At 46.3% G+C, this 22682-nt stretch overlaps 1 protein-coding gene across 2 annotated transcripts in view; it reads right to left on the bottom strand.

The window, feature by feature from the left end:
* Nucleotides 1-22682, bottom strand: part of LOC111844061 (exostosin-1b-like) — a 53035-nt gene continuing 30353 nt past the window's right edge. The window contains exons 2-11 of one of the 2 annotated variants that reach the window (XM_072716731.1): nt 15841-15934; nt 15345-15452; nt 14374-14493; nt 11436-11568; nt 10261-10379; nt 7715-7810; nt 5948-6037; nt 4972-5132; nt 4711-4882; nt 1-3892 (exon numbers count right to left, since the gene is read on the bottom strand). In XM_072716731.1, the coding sequence (XP_072572832.1) occupies nt 3707-3892; nt 4711-4882; nt 4972-5132; nt 5948-6037; nt 7715-7810; nt 10261-10379; nt 11436-11568; nt 14374-14493; nt 15345-15452; nt 15841-15934 (1279 nt within the window). In that variant the 3' untranslated portion in view covers nt 1-3706. Of the gene's footprint in view, nt 3893-4710; nt 4883-4971; nt 5133-5947; nt 6038-7714; nt 7811-10260; nt 10380-11351; nt 11569-14373; nt 14494-15344; nt 15453-15840; nt 15935-22682 lie in introns of both variants that reach the window. The other variant, XM_072716730.1, reaches the window with a different exon arrangement.

Raw genomic sequence — 22682 nt, forward strand, 5'->3', positions numbered from 1 at the left:
TCAAATATACTTTTCTTTTTTTTATAAAAATCCATACAAAATGTTACTTCCCTTTTTTTCTATGGCTAAAAAATGAATTACAAGGACTAAGTAGATGCGGGTGTAATAACAAGATCCTCACTGTGGCGTTTATATCTACAATTATTTGAAAAGACAAGGATTCAGGATGGGAAGTTGTCTGTTTCCCTACAGGAGGAGGCAGGAGATCAGGTACAAGTGCCATAAAATTCCAGTGTTTTAGAAGGTAAGTGAAAGAAAATGCTGAGAAAACAACAAAAGGAATGTCTAAATGAGAAGATGACATGTCTTTGACTAAAAGGCACAGAAACTGGAAACGCGTAACATCTACCACAAGGACACCCAGTGTCACATGGGTGACAGCATTTTATGGAAACACACCCAAGGACATTTTTCCTGTAGTTATACTTTTTGGGAAAGATTACAAAAAGGCTAATTTCCCTCTCTTCCAGCCCATGAATCTTTCTCTGTAGACAAGCTCAGCTACTCCTCTCATTTCTAAGTCCAGCAATACAAGGGGTCTGTTACTTTTGCCTTTCAGTTTTTGCAGGTTACCCCAGCACTACTAACTGTGCAGAAACACAGTATATTACCACCATTCCCAGACATGATTAATAAAACTGGAATTTGACCGAATTAGGCAGAGAAACCAGACATACAAAGAAACATGGTACGTAAGCCAGGACAGACATGCAATCTAGCAAATTTTGGTCACCCTGCATAATATCAACCACTCTCCAGACAGACAGACAGTCAGACAGACAATGTGTCTCCACAACGTGCAGCACGACAGTGGAGAGCGACAGGTTGCTCCAGCTTATTTCCTGGAAGCTGACGTGACTGAAGGCTTAACAGAGTTTCCATCACAGCCTGTCTGTGCAGCTGCAGCAATCTGTGCCACTGAGATGATTTAATCCTGGCCTGATCATGAAAATGCAACAGTTTCTCAATGAAGTGCACAAAACAAAATTTACATGCCGTAAATGCATTTCCCTGCAGGTTCAAATGAACTGAAATGTGTTCTAACTGGCCGTGAGTTTGTCACGTACAGTACACATTCATGCGGATGCTGTACCGTTCTGTTTTGGTGAAGAAGGAGCTGAGCCAGAAGGCAAAGCTCTCAATTTACCGGTCGATCTACGTTCCTAGCCTCACATATGGTCATGAGCTCTGGGTAGTGACTGAAAGAATGAGATCGCAGATACAAGCGGCCGAAATGAGCTTCCTCCGCAGGGTGGCTGGGCTCAGCCTTAGAGACAGGATGAGGAGCTCAGACCTTCAGGAGGGGCTCAATGTAGAGCCGCTGCTCCTCCACATCGAAAGGAGCCAGTTGAGGTGGTTCGGGCATCTATCTAAGATGCCTCCTGGACGGTTCTCTGGGGAAGTGTTTCAGGCATGTCTAACTGGGAGGAGGCCCTGGGGCAGACCCAGGACATGCTGGAGAGATTATATGTCTCAGCTGGCCCAGAAAAACCTTGGTATTCTCCCGGAGGAGCTGGAGGAGGTGGCTGGTGAGAGGGAGGTCTGGGCATCTCTGCTTAGACTGCTGCTCCTGAGACCCGACCCCGGATAAGTGGTGGAAAATGGATGGATGGATGGATGGATGGATCACCAGTATACATTCAAACAGGCTTGATATTACTGCTGAATGAGGAAAACTGAAATGACAGTCATCCATATCAAGCTAAGCTTCCAGTTAATCAAAGATTGTGCCTTGCTATTTTCTACATTTAATGATGCAGCCACTAAAGTAATTTTAGCTTGTTAATTATAATTTGAAAGGATGTATCTCTTTTTGACAATGCACAGAAATAATTGAGGATGATAGTAAACTGGGCCAGGTAGTTTTAAAATAGTTCCTGCATATTTTAACTGGAGTTTGAAACTGACAAATAAAGTAATTACATAGGTGTGTGGACATGTTCCCACTGTCTTTGTTAAATGATTGTAGCAGATTTAGTGAAGGTTTCAATGGACAAAGTGTGAGATTTTCAGTGATGTTTGTGGTGTCAGTTGCTGTTTTGCTAACCTGTGAAGACAGCCCTACTTACAGGAGTAACAGAGGAGCAATGCCCGTGGTATTTCTCTGCGCTTGGCTCACAGCTAATGCTCCCAACGAGCTACACACACAGACAGAGCTTCAAGTGCGTAAGACTAAGGTCTAACAGCGCCCCCACTCTGCCATTTCTATTCACTACAAAAATAACAGGACACCAGAGTCACGTCTCTGGAAATAAATGCTAAAATTGTGCAGTGACAGAGTTTTATTCCAGTCATTTGGCAGTAATCTGTCCACCAGGTCAGGGTCGGGCTGGGGGGTGAGGGGCTTGGAGCCCGGCCCAGTCAGCACAGGGCACACGCCTACCGGCATGCTTGACGGGAGCACATGCAAACTCCGCCCACTGAGAGAGGAGCTGGGATTTGAACCCTCAACCCACTGAGCTATGATGGTAAATCGTGGTAATACAGCTTCATGCTCCCTCTGTAGGAGCCCAACAGCTTAACCGGCTCTGCGATGCTCCTCAGCGTGACTCAGTGCCGATGCGGAGGTGACCCACATCACCAAGAAGGCGCAAGGGGACTCTCACTGTGCTCATCAAGCTGATCAAAAGCCAACATCTCAGCTTCAGCTTCAGGGCGGTGCTTGTACATTTCGACTCAACTATTGATCTGTTTAATTCCCAATTCTCCATATCATCTTTTTCATTATCGATTTCAGAAAAGATGTTAGAATTACAAGAATTGGGAAAGTAGTAACAGGATGTTTTCATTTTCATTTTCATGGAATGCATTAATTTGAGCTGAGACCAGAGTGGCTTCACAAACTGAAGAGATGAGGTTGCCAGTCATGTGATTGGCTGGAGGAGAGGGGGGCGGGGCTGCGGTCACGTGTTACAGATGATGTGAAATGCTGAGCATAGCAGGAGGAATCTTACACATATACTCTCACCCAGGTAAATGCCGGGAGTATCGTCACATTCATTTCCCACTGTTTCACCTTTAATACTGTCAGGTGACTTTGTTACTGGTGGTTCTTGCAAATTAGACGGTCTAAATCAGTGTTTCCCAACACAGTGCTCTGGGACCCACAAATCCCCATTTTTTGTGATCAACATTTTTGCTCACTCCCAGCTCCCTGCCTTACAGTCCACATTTTTGCTCCCTCCCAGCTCCCTACTGGGGCAAAAACATGGGCTGTCTGTGGGTCCCTGAGGACCGGATAGGGAAACACTGGTATAAATGTTTCCAGAATCAACAACAAATATCAATAGAAAACCTACAAATAATTTAATATGTAAACAAGTACAAACAGCCACAAATAAAGAGGGCTTATCCAGATCCATGTGCTCCATCTGCACTCAGGGAATCATTACTTTTGGATGCTTTTCAGGCACGGTGGATGCCTGGTCGTCCTTGTGTCTGGGGTGAGTCTCCAGGGCTTCAAGGTGCTGCCAGGGCTTGGAGGGAGATGGTGAAGCAGAAATTGCAGCTCTGTGACGTACAGTTAAGTGTGCATAGTCACACAGAGCAGGGCGCTGTCAGACTGGGGGGGCTGTCGCTGTCGTCCACGCGTTTGAGCTGGAAATTATAATCTATAAGTAGTGAAGTTGAACGTGTCGGCACTCCAGCCATTGGGGCCCCTGGGATCTCCGTCCCCGTCCATCCGCCTGGGTCCCCGGAAACACAGTCAGGGCCTCTCGATGTCCCGGTACTTTTTGCGTAAGATGGAGACCTGGTCCTTAAAGAGAAGCGGGTCCAGCCTCATCTGGGAGCGGAGCAGGGGCATGGTGCCAAACCAGCTGGCGAATTTGTTCATGCAGGTCTGACGCTGGGCGAAGTGGTCCGGGTCAGCCCAGTGCGAGGCCCGAGAAGCCTGCAGAGAGACAAACGGCAAACAGGGATTGCAGCTCTACATCGTTCTGCTCCTCTGCTATCTTTCTATCTAGGTCGTTCTGTTCACATTTTACTATCCCTTATAATATAAAAGACAACCTGTGCTAGACACAAAACTGGGCAAAAATTTGACACATTCAAAGTTACATGTTTCTGCATTTAAACATTTGTAACAAACATAGAATGATCCATTAATATCACACACAAGAATATAAGTTGTCTCGCACCACACGTCTGGGGTTAATGAAGATTCGGATTCATATAAGATCAGCACAAACAGCCACTCGGGGAAAATATGGAACAAGCCGGCGCTCCCCATTTGTAAAGGAACCGGCGTCTGTGCTGTGCTTTAACTCCCCTCCCTCCCGCCTGAAGCGCAGATTCAAGCTCCACTAGGCAGAAGATCGCAGAAAGAAAAACAGCGACGGCCGCGAGGAAGAGAGAGCATCTGCGGAAGCAGGAGGACACCGCTTGTAGGCGAGCGCCAGGAAAGATGGGATCAGAGGAAGAGAGAAGCTCTGGGCTCTGAGAGACAGAGTCCAGTGTATGAATGGTAAGGTGAAATCACTAAAAAACAGTAAGAAGCCTGAACCGCTGCATAGACACCAGCGCGGGTTTCAGGTGCTGTGATAAAGCCCATTGAAGCCCAGCCTCTGGCACGGTTAATCAAAAAAGGACTTCTAGCTACTGTCATTCTGAACTGGTGAATGCAGCAAAGGAGTAAGCTCAGTGTGGAAGCGGAATTAGCGACCCGTTCGTGGGCGTCTGCAACTTGTGAGACTGACTCCAGCTGCCTACCTGGCTCATCATGGTCTCCTTGTACTGCTTCTTCTGCGTCACCTTGATGGGAGGCAGCCTGGTGACAGAGGACACCAGGAAATTCATGAGGATGTCCTCGCAGTTGGCCAGCTGGTCCACCATGCTTCTCAGACTGGGCGGCAGGTAGTAGGTGTACAGGTAGTGATAGTATCTGCCGGGAGGGACACGGGGGTCAGACAGGGTGCAGGAATCGCATTTCCATTCGTCTTCTAACATGTCGCTAAATTGCGTGCTACTCACTTGTGGTAGATTGCAGCTCCGGTGAGTACCATGGAGTAGTCGTTGGTCCACTTGGACGTGTAAGCCCACCGCTGCTTAGCGGCCTCCCAGTAATGGCTGCGAGCCGGATACCCCACGATTCTCTCCGGAAAGCTCTGCCAGACGGTGAAGGCGAAATCCACCTGCGGCAAGCGGCAAAACACAGCGGGGGATTTAAACAATGAAGATCGCAGCAGGACAGAGCATTGAGATACCTATCAGGAAACTAACTAAGGATGGAAACGTTGGATGCAAACAAGCAGTGAAGAGCCTAACAAAGGACAGAAACGTGCAGTAAGATGCAAAATGAAGGATGAAAATGCACAGTGAGAAGCCTAGCGAAGGATGTAAATGTGCTGTAAGACGGCTAATGAAGGATGTAAATGTGCTGTAAGACGGCTAATGAAGGATGTAAATGTGCAGTAAGACGGCTAATGAAGGATGTAAATGTGCAGTAAGACGCCTAACAAAGGATGTAATTGTGCAGTATGATGCCTAATGAAAGATGTAATTGTGCAGTAAGATGCCTAATGAAGGATGTAAATGTGCAGTAAGATGCCTAACGAAGGACGCAAATGCGCAGTAAGGACCCTAACAAAGGACCCCAACAAAGGACATAAACGTATAAACGTGCAGCAAGACGCTTAATGAATGATGTAAACGTCCAATAAGGACCCTAATTTTCACCCCAGTGGCTGCAGCTTGTCTATACCACCTGTTGTAGATGAGACATTAGGATTCACCCACAGAAGTTACCCATCATTTCTATACTGGTTTTTAGCACATATTCCAGTAAAACAAAGCAGCACACCATGTTTATCCATGTATATGTTTTCAGATAAGAAACAAAAAAATTAACCCAATGAGACCAAGAGCTTTGAATTGTCATTTCCTTATGAATCATTGACAATGCCGATCCATCCATGGCAATTCAGATGTGGGTCCTGTGAGCACTGACCTCGGTGGTGGAGAGAACAGTGTCCTCATCCAGGCTTAGCACGGCGTCTGTTCTTATAGCATCGGAATATTGGAACCGACTGCTCATCACCTGCAGGGGGCAACAGGGTGAAGAAACTGTCTACTCATTGCTAGAGTGCTCTGTGTCTAGGCACTGCCATCATTTGTGCATTATTTACTTTGTTTACCCTGTAAAAATACATTTGCTGGTTCAACATATCACAGACCCAAGTGTAAAGCCCATGGCTGAGCGTCATATTGGGATTAAATTAGCAAACAACCAGAAAAGACCGGTTTTTCCTCCGTGACCTGAATGCTATCTCACGACTGCATCTTTAAAAATGCATAATACTGGAGAATCCAGAGCATCCTTTCTCTGGGCTACAAAAAGCCAGAGTGAACCATCTGCATGCAGCACATGCTTGCGATCTACACCACTCCCACACACAGGAGTATTCTTGTGGGTATCTTACAGACAAATTGCATTTGTATTCAGAGATCCCTTGGCTGTTAATCCCATTTTAAAAACGCTGTGTCACTCCTGTCGCTGTCCTTCATCAATCCAGTGAATGAGGCTGTACGTGACCTTTGACCTTTTCCTTTGCCTCTGGGTGATTCTCAGTATGCGTATTCACCGTACTTGTGTTCTTGTATACCCGTTTTACGTCATCTTCCATTGCTGAAGACTAGCTCCAATACTAAGAACAGAAGTACGGAGGACGGTTGTTCTTGCCATGCCCCGAATATCAAGGTTGCTTCCTCGCCAAATGAGACCAATCCCATGACTCATTGCGCCCCAAATTCATTCTTGGGAGGCAAGTTAGCAAGACCAGTCTTGCAAAGACCATAAGTAAGATCTTAGCCTTCTTGGTAATGCAAAACACCCCCTGTGACACCTCACACATTTCAGCCCATGTGGCCATATTAAGTCACCCCTTCTTCCTCCTGATTATGACAAAATCCCGGAACTTCGGGATGCAAATTGCAGGGAAAAAGCCATGTAATTATGTATCATTTCATTTTGCAATATGTTAACCAAATATCGAATGTGTATCAGCAATATTAAGCAGTGCTAGATCTGAATTACAGTGAAAACTAGAGCAAGCGGATGACTGTACAGCCCTCTCCTTGGTGCAACCACCCGCATAAGGTCCTGAACAAGTTCCTTCCAAACTATTTTCCACTAATCTCTCCCATATGTGCATTCAATCCGCTGCTCACTTATCTTATTGTCTTCATATGCTCTTTGTCCCGTCGGTGGGTTTCCTGGAGTAGCCCTTCCTCTTTTTATCTTTCTATCCAGGACACAATGAAAGCTGAGAATATGGTGATTCTAGTATCTGACAGCCTAGTGACCGTGACGCTGCTGGCTCACGTCCCTAGAGGGATGATGATCTGCAGGCATCCAGCCAACCGCTCAAGCTAAACTCATTCAAGGAAGAGAGAATCCAATCGTATAAATGAGCAGACGACAAAATCAGTAACACAGGTTACTTTGTGAGGAATGTAAGTACATATATGCAAATGGACAGCTCTCTGTGGAGAGTCAACCTGGTGCCAAAAGACATGCAGGGAAGGCATCGGACCCCTGGGGGGAGTGCAGTAGTCACCCAAGTTAGGAAGGTCCTTCATCTCAATCACTCCAGCAAAATGACCATTCGTAAGCCGCGAGGCCGGCCGCTACTGAGAGCACCAGCCGGACAATGATAGCACAAGAAACTGAGTGAAATAAACCCAGGAGAGTAAGAGGAAATGTGAGCAACGGGACCTTGGCGTCTCCCTCAATGACAACGACCGGCACTGAGACGGACGGCCAGCGGAACGCGGGGGGCAGGGCCTTCTCGCAATTCCACAGGACGATGATCTGTAAGGAGAAACGGCATTATCAGGCGATGGACCTCAAGACAGACACTGAACGTCACAGTGTGTCCAGGCATTTAAACATATTTGCGTACAACTAAATTATATTATATAATTTTGTCATAAGTGACAATTGTTAATGAAGAGCTCAAAATCTTAAGAGCCATCCAGTCCATGACATGGAGGAGAACTCAAACCTCGAGTCCACTGAGCAACTCGAGCAGCTAGTACCAAAGGAAAATGCTGCATCCGTCATTTGGACGGATTGTGGCTTTAGAGAACACGACACCGAAGAAATGTAAACACTGCGGGGCAAGAGTTTCAGCTACCAAAGGTAATACCACCAATTGGTTTCAACACTAGCGATATTTAAAATACAGTGGAAACTGCTTATAGTGATCAAGGTAATAGTGAGCAACCGCTTATATGGATGAAAAAGCTTAGGACAGAATCATTCCTGTACAAATACCGTTTAAATAATTCATGTATAGTAATCAAGAAGTCTACTTACAGTGTTCATTTTGGGCCTTTTTAAATACAAAACAACATACAGAAAACATAAAATTATGGTAATTCTTCTTTGTTTTTACTTGTCTACTTTAATGCCGTGGGGTACCCCGTTTGCTTCTGGCCAGCTACCGTTGGCTAATGCTGCTTGCACAGAAAAGTAATTTTCTCTGATTGGTCAGTCTATATTTGTCTAAATCAGCCTATAAGCTGATTTATATAGCGTATTTGAATTATATATAGTTAGATAATTTAATTTGTACAGTAATTTGAAAAGTACTTGAAACAGCTGTACTATATTTTGAACAAATCAATAAAATTCAGCGATGCTTTATTACATTATATTCATTAATAAATATACAAAATCACATAGATGGCAATTTGCCTGAGACATAAAGAAAAAGAAAAAAATCGTTTATAATCATCATCCGCTTATAGTGATCAACTTCACCCAGACACACATGATCACTATAAGCGGTTTCCACTGCAATTTTTTTTGTTTGCAAGAAATGCAAATAATTTATTTTCTACCTTTTTAGGGAACTTGCTTTTTACATTAAAATATGACCTTTTTCATAAAACGTTTTCATTTCAAGCGATTTGTGCTTTGATTTCAGTTGTCCAAAATATTCAATATATAACCATAAATGGTCCATCTGTGTGTTTCCTTCAATTATTCAAAAATCATAAAGATATACAGTCTTTCATTAGAAAAAATATCCCAGCTTTAATAGATGAGCATATTTACAGTACAAACATTGTCAGTGAAAACAAAAAACAAAGAAAAACATAAAACAAAATAATTGTTCATTAATCGTAATCAAGGTTATTGTTAATTCATTAAAGTTCATGAAATGCTCTTGTTATTGAAAATATTTGCAGACCTCTGACTTTGAACAAAAATCTGATGCAGACCTTTGATCAAAAACTTTGAAAACCTCAGTTGATGTTATTTACATCTGAATACACACAGTACTGCATGTGAATACAAACAGTATTACATGTGAATAGACTGGGTAATGCATTTGAATACACACAGTACTGCATGTGAATACACACATTATTACATGTGAATGGACTGGGTAATGCACGTGAACACACACAGTACTGCATGTGAATACGCACAGTATTACATGTGAATGGACTGGGTAATGCATGTGAATACACACAGTACTGCATGTGAATACACACATTATTACATGTGAATGGACTGGGTAATGCACGTGAACACACACAGTACTGCATGTGAATACGCACAGTATTACATGTGAATGGACTGGGTAATGCATGTAAATACACACAGTATTACATGTGAATGGACTGGGTAATGCATGTGAACACACACAGTATTACATGTGAATGGACTGGGTAATGCATGTGAACACACACAGTATTACATGTGAATGGACTGGGTAATGCATGTGAACACACACAGTATTACATGTGAATGGACTGGGTAATGCATGTGAATACACACATTATTACATGTGAATGGACTGGGTAATGCATGTGAATACACACATTATTACATGTGAATGGACTGGGTAATGCACGTGAACACACACAGTACTGCATGTGAATACGCACAGTATTACATGTGAATGGACTGGGTAATGCATGTGAATACACACAGTATTACATGCGAATGGACTGGGTAATGCATGTGAACACACACAGTATTACATGTGAATGGACTGGGTAATGCATGTGAACACACACAGTATTACATGTGAATGGACTGGGTAATGCATGTGAACACACACAGTATTACATGTGAATGGACTGGGTAATGCATGTGAATACACACAGTATTACATGTGAATATACATAACATTACAGGTGAACACACAGCATAATGCATGTGAATTCAGACAGTATTACGTGTAAATGCACAAAGGGAAGGCTGGTAAAACCTGTTACATGGTGCATTGCGGCTGGCAGTCTGACCTGAGCACAGTAGAGAGATCTGGAGACGGCAGCCATGAGCTTCAGGATTGGCTGAGACTGGGACAGCAGAGGGGACACGGCGTGGATGATGGCGGTGAACTTACGCGGAGGTCTGATCCCTGGGACATGGCCAAACGCAAGCAGGTCACCATCACTGTCCCCAGCATCATCACCATTACCTTCATCACCATCACCATCAACATCACCTTCATTACCAGCATCATCAACTTCATTATCATCATCATCATCACTCTCACCTCCATCACTAGCATTATCACCATCATCATGATCCATCATCATCACCTTCATCATGATCATCACCTTCATCATCACCAGCATCATCACCTTCACCTCCATCACCTACATCACTATCACCTCCATCACCTTCATCTTCATCATCACCACCAGCACCATCACCATAAACTCCATCATCACCAGCATCATCGCCATCATTTATAAGGAAACCAAAACTCAGAGCTGAGTTATCTGAAGGTGGCTTAGTGGTAATACTGTTAAGTACACGCACAGCTAACATTTGGTCCTGGTTTAATTAAGTGCACTGTGTCATTCCTTAAAGGAGCCTGTCCCCTATGTCACACTTAGAATAGGAAGTCTTCTGTCGCCTAAATACTCACTATTAACTTGCTGATAAATAAATGCAAAAATTCATTCAGCGATGCCTATACGCATGTTGTCCCCCCCCCCCCCAACCTCCCCCCCCCAGAGACTGGCATCATCCCATCTATCAAGAAGAACAGGATAACACCCGCAAGGACAGGCAAATAAATGAATAGAAGATAGAGTACCTGTCGCTGCATGTGTAGAATGGCTCTAAATTTATTCCTAAATGGGAAAAAGGTTAAATCCTGGAGAGATACAGCCCTAGAAGGGATACTGCTGCTGTATACCGGAATGGGGGGCATTGTTAAATTAGCTAAATGAATGCTCCAAAAACTATAAAAACCTAACCCTAAAGTAGCACTCTACTTATAGGAAGATGAAATTCTGTAAAGTAAGTAACCCAGAACATTTTAATGTAACATTTCTTGTAGGACCATATCATTATTTTCTCATTATCGTCTTCTCCTTACAATGAGACGAGGCCCACAGTTGGTGTTGCCACGGGCTCGGTGACCCGGCTCCGGAATCCCCTAGGCGGCCCCCCCGGGACGCACCCAGCTGGGCGTAGTAGAAGGGGAAATCCCCCAGGTAGGTGGAGTACTGCGGCAAGGCGAAGAGGCCCCCAGGAAGGCGGTTCCACATCACGGTGCTGCGGGCTGCATGCCGGAGGAGCCGGTCCTGAATGATCTGCCAGTGAGAACGCAGACAATCAGGGGATGTAACCCTGACCTCACATCACGTCACGGGGCCTCGGGGCCACACTGACCATCTCAGGAGACTAACCCTGACCCTCTGTCATGGGGCCCCAGGGCTACACACCGACCAGCTCAGGAGACTGACCTTGACCCTCCATCATGGGGCCCAGGGCTACACACCGACCATCTCAGGAGACTAACCCAGACCCTCCATCATGGGGCCCAGGGCTACACACCGACCATCTCAGGAGACTAACCCAGACCCTCCATCATGGGGCCCAGGGCTACACACCGACCATCTCAGGAGACTAACCCAGACCCTCTGTCATGGGGCCCCAGGGCTACACACCGACCATCTCAGGAGACTAACCCAGACCCTCTGTCATGGGGCCCCCAGGGCTACACACTAATTACACCCACATGGCATGAGGGTCCAGCACTCTGCATTCCAACCATCTTGGGAGATGGAACAGGCCTGGCAGTTTCTCTGCTTTTAAATTTAAATCTAATTTCAACAGAACTAAATACATAATCGTTGCTGGTGACATCACTCAATTTGACTCAATATGTTCTTCCAGGATAAGAATGAAGCGCTGCTTTTTGGCATTTCAATCCAGATAGGCCTTCTCTGATTCTCCATCCAAACAAGGGTTTGCGCGTTGGGCTTTGCAGAGAGATACACAGTCACACAATGGAGGTGGTCTGCTCCAAGCAGCCGCCCGCGTAAATGCAAAACGCAAGGCAACAAAGCAACATCTGTCTAGGGAAAATGTAATTAGCTACACAATTAAGAATTCAATTACAGATTCAAAACATTATTTCCCACAAATAAATAATCAAAGACCACCTCAAAGCGACGATTTACAGCACACTGCTAAAAGAAGACGTTCTGTTGGGCGCAGAAGATTAAATTAATGACACAATTAAGCGCCATCAAGAGCAGGGGTAACCACAGAGAAACCAGGGAGGCTGTTATGTCGAATTTCTTCCGCCATCCAAATTCCTTCCCCCTGTGACGTATCGCTCAGATGTTCGGACGATGATGCAATTGCAAAGATGCAGTGTCAAGGCACCGTGTAACATCGCTAACGAGCTATATATACAATAATAATCTAATAAAAGATGTGGGTTGTACTATTGAGCTAAATGCAAATGAGTTATTAATAATAATTAATAACAACACACTTTTTACAAAAACATTTGCGAACATGTTTTGATGTGAACTCTCGCTGCAGCAGTAAGGGTGAACTTTAAACGTACGGGATATCTGGAAACGTAGACGGTGCCTTGACACAAACATCATTGCCGTTGCATCTTCGTCCGAACAGCCGAGCGATACGAGAGGGAATTCGGACGGCAGATGAAATTTGGCTTGACAAGGCCACTAATTATGAATAATGGGCAGAGCAGTTGAAGTGGCCATTTAGGTCAGGGGGATTCCTACCAGACCAAAACCTGTGTAAAGCGTGTCGTGATCCGGGACACCGAAGCAAATGGACGCTGTTCCTGACCTTAATTGCCTGAGGTCATCACTGTACGGTGGGTGATTGTTTTCACTACGCTCCTGATTCCTTCGGCAGTTATTTGCTATACCAAGCTCAATCTTTCATTATTACTAGGCATGTAACGATGAATCACGATTCGGTTAAAAATCAATGTAAATGTATGACGATTTGAACCAGCTGATGTGGAAAATGAATCGCTACTTTAGGAGTACTTCACAGTACTTTAACTGGAAAACTGATGTGATATTACATTTGATTTCACGACGGCAGTTCGATGTCAGATGTCACTGCACATTTACGTCGCACGTCAGTTTTTGGTTTTGACCGAACGCGAGATGGCGAGCGAATTTGAAATTGAGGACACACCCCTGGGCAGCGCAGTGGTACAGTGGTTAGCGCTGCTGCCTCATAGCAAGAGGGTTCGGTCCCGGGTCCTTTCTGTGTGGAGTTTGCACGCTCTCCCCATTTTGGCCGGGTGCTCTGGTTTCCTCCCATGGTCCCATTTATACTTACCATGGTTCATTGGTGAGTATAAATTGGCCCTGTGAGTGTGTGCACCCTGTAGTGTGTAGGCGCCTGCCCGGGTTGGTTCTAGCCTGCGCCGACTGTTCCTGGGATGGGTTCCGGTCCCCCCCCGCGACCCCAGTTAGGAATAAGCTGTTTCAGAAAATGGACGGATGGACACGCTGCCCGAAGTTAAATCGGCGGTGTTGCAGCATTTTAGCGTTCCGGTAATCACAAACGAAAATGGCGAGAAAAGCACAGACAAGACAAAAACTGCGTGCAAACATTGTAAAATGCTGATAACATACACCAATACCACGACGAACATGCTTCAGCATGTCCGCCGGCACCACAGTGAGCTCAATTCACCACCGCCAGAGCGAAGACTATTAAAAGGGCAAACCACACTAAAAAGCTGCACATGCAAGCTTTAGTTTATTTACTTGAAGATTTTTTTTTATTTACTTATTTTGATTTTGGATTTTTTTAAACAGTATTTTATTCAATTTCAGTTGCATTGTTAAGAAGAGGACACATTTTGCACAGTCTAGAAAGATAAAGAAATATTTTTAATACATTTGTCTGCAGCTCATTCTGTTAAAAAATCATGAGAAAATTGTATTGTGAACTCAGAATCGTGAACGTATCGAATCGTGAGTTGAGTGTATCGTTACATCCCTAATTATTACTCAGTATTGTCTATAAAAGCTTTTATCTTCTCATAGCGTCGTGTCGACAGTTTGAGTAGAGAAACGGCCAGTGGTCTCGCACAGAGACGGCCTGCCTACCTCCAGCGTCGTCAGCACGATCTTCTCCACAGATGAAAAGTACGCTTCCCAGAGGAACTGTGTCTGCTGCCGCAGGGACAGGATTTTGTCCCGGTGGACAGATCGAACGATGGACGGGATCTGGAAGAAGAGGAGAGACATGAGTGAGTAAAACTCGGTGAGACGTCATTAGTGATGACAAACCAACCACACGTGTGAAGGACGTGTCCAGCTGTGTGCATGTTTGGACCAACCCAATGTCACTAATCGTTCAATCACAGGCCCATATAAAGGAGTGATACCCAACTGGAACTGTACCTTCAACAAAACAACATCTGAAAGAACTCAAACCGAATAATGCATATCTGTAACCGCATGTAGAAATGCATCAAATGCAGCGCAGCTTGGTTTCTGCCAGCACACTTTGCTTATTGTTCTCCATGCTGAAAAAACAACTCACTGGCAGTCCTCTGGGGGGGGGGGATCTGATTTACAAATCCAAAGTGAAGTCAAACAGCCGCAGTGTGAGAGGCTTTGGGATACGCATCTTGATATGTGGCCTACGACGTGACATCAGAAATATGTGACGATTCCATACATTTCTAACCAGCAGTGATTCGATTTGAATCTGACAATTCCATTCAAAACACAAAATGGATAGGATCAATTTACCACATACTGAAATGTCTTTTACAAAAATACATCACCTTAAATGTTTTTTCACAAGCTGATACTCCAGGAAACTTAACATATTAAAACATATCAGTACATTAAAACATTAATATTGATTACAACTGATTTTTTTAATATTGCAGTAATAACAATGTGATGAGTACATAGACTTCTTCAGGTTTTTGCAAATTTCCTCCTGAATTCGAGCAGCGCTGGAGGGTGTGAATCAATGCTGCTTTGCTTGTGCCTCAAAGCGAGTTCTTCTTAAAAGACGCCGCCCCTCTTTGCGCCGGCAGGCTGTCGCAGGACGCGGCTCGTACCTGCAGCAGCAGCCGCTCGTCCCCGATGATGGCGCCGCTGCTCCAGTCGATGACCTCGGAGAAGGGCAGCTCCCAGCCGTTACTGAGCACGACAGGGATGCAGGCGGCCTGCAGAGAAACAGGAGAAAACGCAGGAAGCATGTGATCTGTCACCTGCACCATGTCATGTAAAGCTATGGTGTTATTTTAAAATAGCGAGCTGGTGGAGGACAGGAGCACATGGTCATGTATGTTAGCAGCTACGCTAGCCCAGCTTCGTTAGCAGAGCCGCATTAGCACATCTACGTTAGCATGGCTACATCAGTGTGGCTACGTTAGCATGGCTATGTCAGCACGGCTAAATTATCATGGTTAAGTATGCGGGACTCGTCGCAAACTTCAGCTTCACCGCTGTTAATGTCCCTTAAGTAATGATACCGCACCATGAAAGTACCACTTTTCCGTTACAGCATATGAAGTTCTGCACGTGCCTGTGACTGAGCTCCGGCCTACTGACCTGCAGAGCCTCCAGGAAGCGGAAGGAGCCCAGGCGGCGGCCGCGGGGCACCAGGCAGAAGGTGGAGTTGTGCAGCATCTCCCTGTAGTCAAACCTGAGACAGGAGCAGCACAGAGACTGTTGTTAGTGGGGGGTGGGCTTCTCTCTACCACCCCAACAAAACGTCTGGTTGGGGTCCTGAGATCCACTGAGTACAGCTAGGCAGGTGCCTAGCTGTACTCAGTGGATCTCAGGACCCCAACCACCATTCCTGGGGGGACGCTATGTTACAGAGATGCGGACTTGAGTCTGAGACTCGGACTCGAGTCGCACAAACAAAGACTTGTGACTTGACTTGGACTTGGGTGTTGTGACTTGTGAACAAGCATGCGTGCAACCACAGATTTCAAATCAACACAAACCATGGCGACGACAACTTCACCTGGAGCTGTGCCATTTGTTATCGCATTTGGTTATAAAGCCTTCACACAGACAGCTAACAATTGATGAGAGAACGTTCATTTCAGTCATTTGAGACTTGAGACTTGACTTGGACTTGGCACAAAAGACTCGAGACTTGACTTGGCATTGCCCCTCAAAGACTTGAGACTTGACTTGGCATTGCCCCTCAAAGACTTGAGACTTGACTTGGCATTGCCCCTCAAAGACTTGAAACTTGACTTGGACTCGAGTACAAAGACAAAAATGACTTGTGAACATCTCTGCTATGTTATCACCCCTGGAGCAGGGGGGTGGGAACCAGTGGCCTAACGAGGCGCAAATGAGGAGGCAAGCGAGTAATTTGGGGAGAGGCCAGTAGAAGCCAAGTCAGAGGCACTGGGGCACGCAAGGGGCGTGGCCATTTCACCCAGTTCGGAGAGCGCCCCCTATATTCACAGGCATGCTACACCCATCTGGGATGCTGCTGGAATGTTTCTTCCCCACGGCCATGGAGAGAGGAGGCGAGAGGGGACTGCGAGCTGTAGAGCCCATCAGGAGGGCAAAGGTGATGTGGCCCCACCCTGCAGAGAGACGCGCGAGACGCGCGAGATGGGGGCTCAAGGGAGGGCGACCTACTGGCCCGGGAGGTGTCTGAGCCACAGGACACAACACAGAGATACAACTCACACCATCCCACTTTTATTTTTGCTGTGACCCAGTTTCTTCAATGGACCAGATGTGCAGGCAGGATGGACGGCCCAACACAGTGACAGGACCCCCCCCCCCCCCCCCACCATCCGGCCCTGAGAACCTCTCGGTACGGTCATGCAGACCTGCCAGAAGGACACTCTACCTTTATTAGATCCCAAACGGAGGATAGTATGTAATCCGGCACTCTGTGCACAAGAGAGACAGCACTGAGGATGGTTCATACCGCGGCCCAGGTCACCCCCTAGCAGGTGGCTCGACCTCGCCAGGGCAGGAGGCAGCGCTGCAGACCACCATGCGGAGTCAGTTTCCACGGATATGTCAGGCACAGCAGCAGACGGATGCAGAGCACACATCTCTCCCAATGCGGGCCGCGAGCCAAGGCAGCGGTAGGTACAGGCACGGGCAGGGTTTCATACAGTATGCGCTTAGTTTGTGTAGCGTTCGCTCCACTCGGGGCTCCTCGCACCCCATCCCGGTGCCATGTCAATGCCCCCACCTCCGTCCTGCATAGAACCACGTAAAGAGGGCGGCCCCCAGTGCTATGTGCCTTTCACTCTTACAGAGGGACTTTTGCTCTCTCAGGGAAACATTCAGTTTATGTTCACAAGTGCAGATAATATTCATACGGAAGTCACACTCAAACGGGCTCAGTGTACGTGCATCAGGAATGATGTGGTCCCTCTGCCCTCGAACCCTGGGACAGACAGACACAGACACACACACAGACATACATACACACGTCGCATAGAGCCACATCCAAGTGCGTAGTCAGCCCTATCTCATCATTCAGGGTGTCACTAATCCGCCTCATTACACACTCCCCATTACACAGCCGCACTCAGGGGAAGGATGGGCGGCGTTAAATCACTTCCCCGTAAGTAATTACCTTTTCATAGGCAAATAGCTGTGTGACACTTTGCTAGCGTAATGGGACGTTCTGAATCAGCGGTGCTGCTGTATCTCAGAGTGGTATAATACATCATAATTAATGTTAAATGTCTGATGTAAAAGCGACGCCACAAGAGTGCTTTGCACAGAACGAACGACGAGATCTTTCCAGAAATATGCCTGTTTATTATGTGTACGAGCTGAAAGCAGTGGGGGGGGGGGGGTATGGGGGTAACCTGCTGACTAGTTTTGCTTCTATTTCAAGGACAGCGACACTTTAAATCCAAGGCTCTCCGACTGTTCCCGTCATTCTGGAGCACAGCCCCCCCCTCAGCGACAGCGGGGCCCAACGGCAGGATGACTGGGCACGGCAGAGACGGGAAAGAGAGCGGATGGCGGCGATTCCTGTTTGGAGACTGATGCCTGACGGGTGCCAAACCGTCACCCTGTCATCCCAGCTCCACTCGCAGAGCTCCATCCTACTTTTAGAAAGTGAGATCTCTGCACATCCACCACGCGGTATGGATATCAACCTGGAAACAGAGGCAGCCAGACAGAGACAAAAAACGTCCCTGAAAATATCAGAGCACAGAATCAGGAAGATTACTAACTGCTGGGCAAAATGCATCTGATTGCATTTCAAAGCCCCATTTTTATTCAAATCCAAAAGAGGATTTAATTTCCTTTCTAGGGCAATAAAATTGATTAAGATTATAAAAATATCCAGTACAGGAAATATTCAGTGGTCTTTCTCTTTATTTCCTTATTACTGGGGCAGTGGGCTCATCTATATAACTGACTCCACACAAAATTAATCAAAACATAAAAACTCCAAAGTCATATACAGGCATCAGATAACAAAAATGCAAACTTGCGCACGCCCGCGCACACACACACACACACACACACACACACACAAACACACACAGGTTTGTAATTCTATCTTTGTGGGGACTCTCCATTCATTTCCATGAGCAAAACCTAATCCAATGATAACCTTAACCCCTACCCAGCCCTAATCTTAACCATAAGTAACCAAACTAAATATAATACTTTTGATATTCTTAATTTTTTTATTGCATTCACAGATCTTTGTAGGGACCTGCAAAATGGTCCCCACAATGTAATATAAACCTAATCTACACACACACATATACACAGACCATAGCATCCAGCAACACACACACACACACACACACACATACATACAAACCACAGCATCTGGTACAAACACAGACACAAAAACACACACACACCACAGCATCTGGCACACCCACCCACACACACAAACACACACACACACATAAACCCCAGCATTTGGTACAAACACAGACACAAAAACACACACACACACACACACACACACACACACCACAGCATCTGGCACACACACAGTACCCCTGCCACATCTACACAGCCTGTGAGATCCTGCATGCAGCACCCACAGACAGACACAGACACACACACACACCACATACCAAACTGCTACAGCGGACTCACAGCAAGCAGGATCACGTCTGGCTGAAAGGTTAAGGGCACCTTTCCCAAGGTGTGATACTTCGAAAAGCAGCTTAAACATGTAGCTCACACAGATTATAATTAGACTTCCCACACAAATCGAATTGGAGATGTCCTTCATTAAATCAGCAATGCGAGACTCCTTCTCAGAACGCACCAGCGGGACAATAGGGGAAGAGAATGGATGCCGAAATCAAAATGAACAGGATCACCGTAAATATCAACAGATCAGTGACACTTAACTGAACGCACAAGCTTGGATGATTAGGATTGTCATTATCTGGAGGATTCTGTCACTGGAGTAGCTCTCCTGACTGGCCTACACCACATAGGAGGAACAACAGCCTGGCAGTATCGTGCAAATAGGGTATTAGTGCCAGAGGTGGGCAGTCCAGATCCAAAGAGTAAAAGTCCAGACCAAGATTTTGCATCAACCAACCAGTTGAATACAAAGAGTTACAGTCACAGAGTATTCAACTGGTTGGTTGATGCAAAAACTTGGTCTGGACTTTTACTCTCTGGACCTCAACTAGACATGCCAGCAGGCTCAGTGTGGACTTCTCTATGAAGAAGATGCCATCATCAAAATGTCAGGCAATGTTAGGAGCACATGTTTGAGCATCTCCTCCTTCTCATAGACCCTGAGCTGGTCTGATAGTGGTGGTACGGGGCAAAATAATACTTAGAATTGATGCTGTGTTCCATTGACCTCAGAAGCTGGACGTCAGAGCTGGGAATGACGTCACACCAAAGTTAACTACGTTCCAGTACAATGAGTCAGAAAGCCATTTATCAACACCTGTTTCGCAGGACCTGTTTCACAAAGCAGGATTTCCTTCCTGCTTAGTGGGATAACTTATTGGATACAATTTACCTATGTTTAAAAGGTCTATATCTTCACTTACATTTATTCCAGACTACCTTAAATCCAACAAGTTATCCGGCTAAGCAAGAAATCCCGCTTTCTGAAAAAGGCCCCAGTTCTAGCCTGGGTAATTGTTAGCCACTGTTAGCAATATCAGTTGTATTTGTATTTTGCACATACAAACACTGCAACAACACATCCACAGATAGTGGCTGGACAGTACTGTGTGTACGGCCGATTTAATGAGCCGCAAATAAGACACAAGTGTTAATAAACAGTGTAAAACTACAGCTTTCACTTCTGTTGATAGAGTGCATCCATCTTGAATTCTGAAGTCCAACTTCAGGGGGTGTTCCAGTTGGAATGGCACCCAGAATTTCCGACTTGGAACTTGGAATTTCTGACCAATTGGGACGCGGCAATCACTACAGCTGCCAGTGAGCAGACAGCTGGAGACAAGCAGCACATATAGGACGACGATGAAAGACGACGGTGCTGCACGGACACGCGTGATGAGGCCCCAAGAGGCCGTGGCCTTACGGAGGAGGAGGGAGCCTGTTACTGGGATCAAAATCCAACATCCACCAGACAGCCCAGAGCACCGATGCTTACACTGATGCTCACAACAGGTGAGTCCCACGTCCGAAACGCAACACGGCAATCAGCGGGTCTTTACAGAAACAAGCCCTCACGTGATTGCGATCGCGGAACGAGGGCCTAAACGGCAGTTAGCACTCAGTTTCATCACTCAGATCTTTCCTGGCTCCCAGACAGCACCTATTACTGTATACTAGTATGTATTTAATAAGAGAAGGTCAGGGAGGGCCTTCACAGATACATAAACGGTACACACGCATGCCGGTCTGTGCACTGATATACACCTTCTGCAGCTCTTTCGCACCTTCCAGGTCACAAAAGGATCCTTCTAGAATGACCCTCGAATTGGACACTGTGGGTCATTAAGCTTCAAAGTTACTCCCAGGAATGTTAAACACGCTCGAACGCACTTCAGGCACAAGCCTGGCCATCTCACACATGCGAATCTGAAGTGTTCGTCTGATAGAATGCACGAGTTACCAAAATGGATAATAAACAGCTCACTGGATGCTTTTCTCTGATTAATAAATATTCTGTGAACAACATAAGATCTCATTCAAATTTAATAAGAAAAGTGACGTAAAGGGCATTTCATCTTGTGCTAAAGACATTTAGTTAAAAAATATGCTGAAATATTTTGAGCATTAATCATTAATCAGGTTCCTCCCACAGTGGCATTGGTTTGGTTGACAGTGTGTGAGGTTGTGTCTGCGATGGATAGGGTGTCTCTGCTTCGCACCCGCTGCTTCCTCTGATGGGCCCCACACCCCCTACCATCCTGCATCAGCTCCGCGATTCCCTGGCCAACACTGACACTCAAGCCTGCAAAACAATCGACGCCAAAGGATTCTGCTGTACTCCAAATTGTACTCTGAACAAACAGCTGACCAAAAAACCATCTCGGGGACCATCATCACTTTCAACACGATGGTTCTGGGGTTTCCAGGTAACGTGGTTAAACCGCAGCCTGGTGATGTGCGAAGTGTGTGCAAGCGTCAATCCTGCATATTAATCACAAGACCTGTTATGCTTGGCGGTCCCTGGGAGAAGAAATCAGAATCCTTTAATTTCAGGCATATTTCATGCAAATATCCATGTCGTGCCACACAGGAAGTGCAGAAAGACACAACAGAGAGTCACCCGGCGGCATTCGCTGCGAAAACCCTCTAAACCAAGCAAGGTGGCTGGAAGATGCCAGGCAGAGGGAGTGTGAGGGCCAGAGGGAGGGTGTGCAGAAAAGAGGGAGCGTGTGAGAGGCAGAAGGAGCGTGTGAGAGGCAGACGGAGTGTGTGAGAGGCAGATGGAGCGTGTGAGAGGCAGACGGAGCGTGTGAGAGGCAGAGGAAGCATGTACAGGATAGAGGGAGAGTACGAGAGGCAGAGGGAGCGTGTGCAGGAAAGAGGGAGAGTGTGAGAGGCAGAGGGAGCATGTACAGGATAGAGGGAGAGTGTGAGAGGCAGACGGAGCATGTGAGAGGCAGAGGAAGCATGTACAGGATAGAGGGAGAGTACGAGAGGCAGACGGAGCATGTGCAGGAAAGAGGGAGAGTGTGAGAGGCAGAGGAAGCATGTGAGAGGCAAACGGAGTGTGTGAGAGGCAGACGGAGTGTGTGAGAGGCAGAGGAAGCATGTACAGGATAGAGGGAGAGTATGAGAGGCAGAGGGAGCGTGTGCAGGAAAGAGGGAGAGTGTGAGAGGCAGACGGAGCGTGTGCAGGAAAGAGGGAGAGTGTGAGAGGCAGAGGGAGCATGTACAGGATAGAGGGAGAGTGTGAGAGGCAGAGGGAGCGTGTGCAGGAAAGAGGGAGAATGTGAGAGGCAGACGGAGCGTGTGAGAGGCAGAGA

This window comes from Paramormyrops kingsleyae, chromosome 9 (genome assembly GCF_048594095.1).
Source record: "Paramormyrops kingsleyae isolate MSU_618 chromosome 9, PKINGS_0.4, whole genome shotgun sequence".
Classification (NCBI taxonomy): Eukaryota; Metazoa; Chordata; class Actinopteri; order Osteoglossiformes; family Mormyridae; genus Paramormyrops; species Paramormyrops kingsleyae.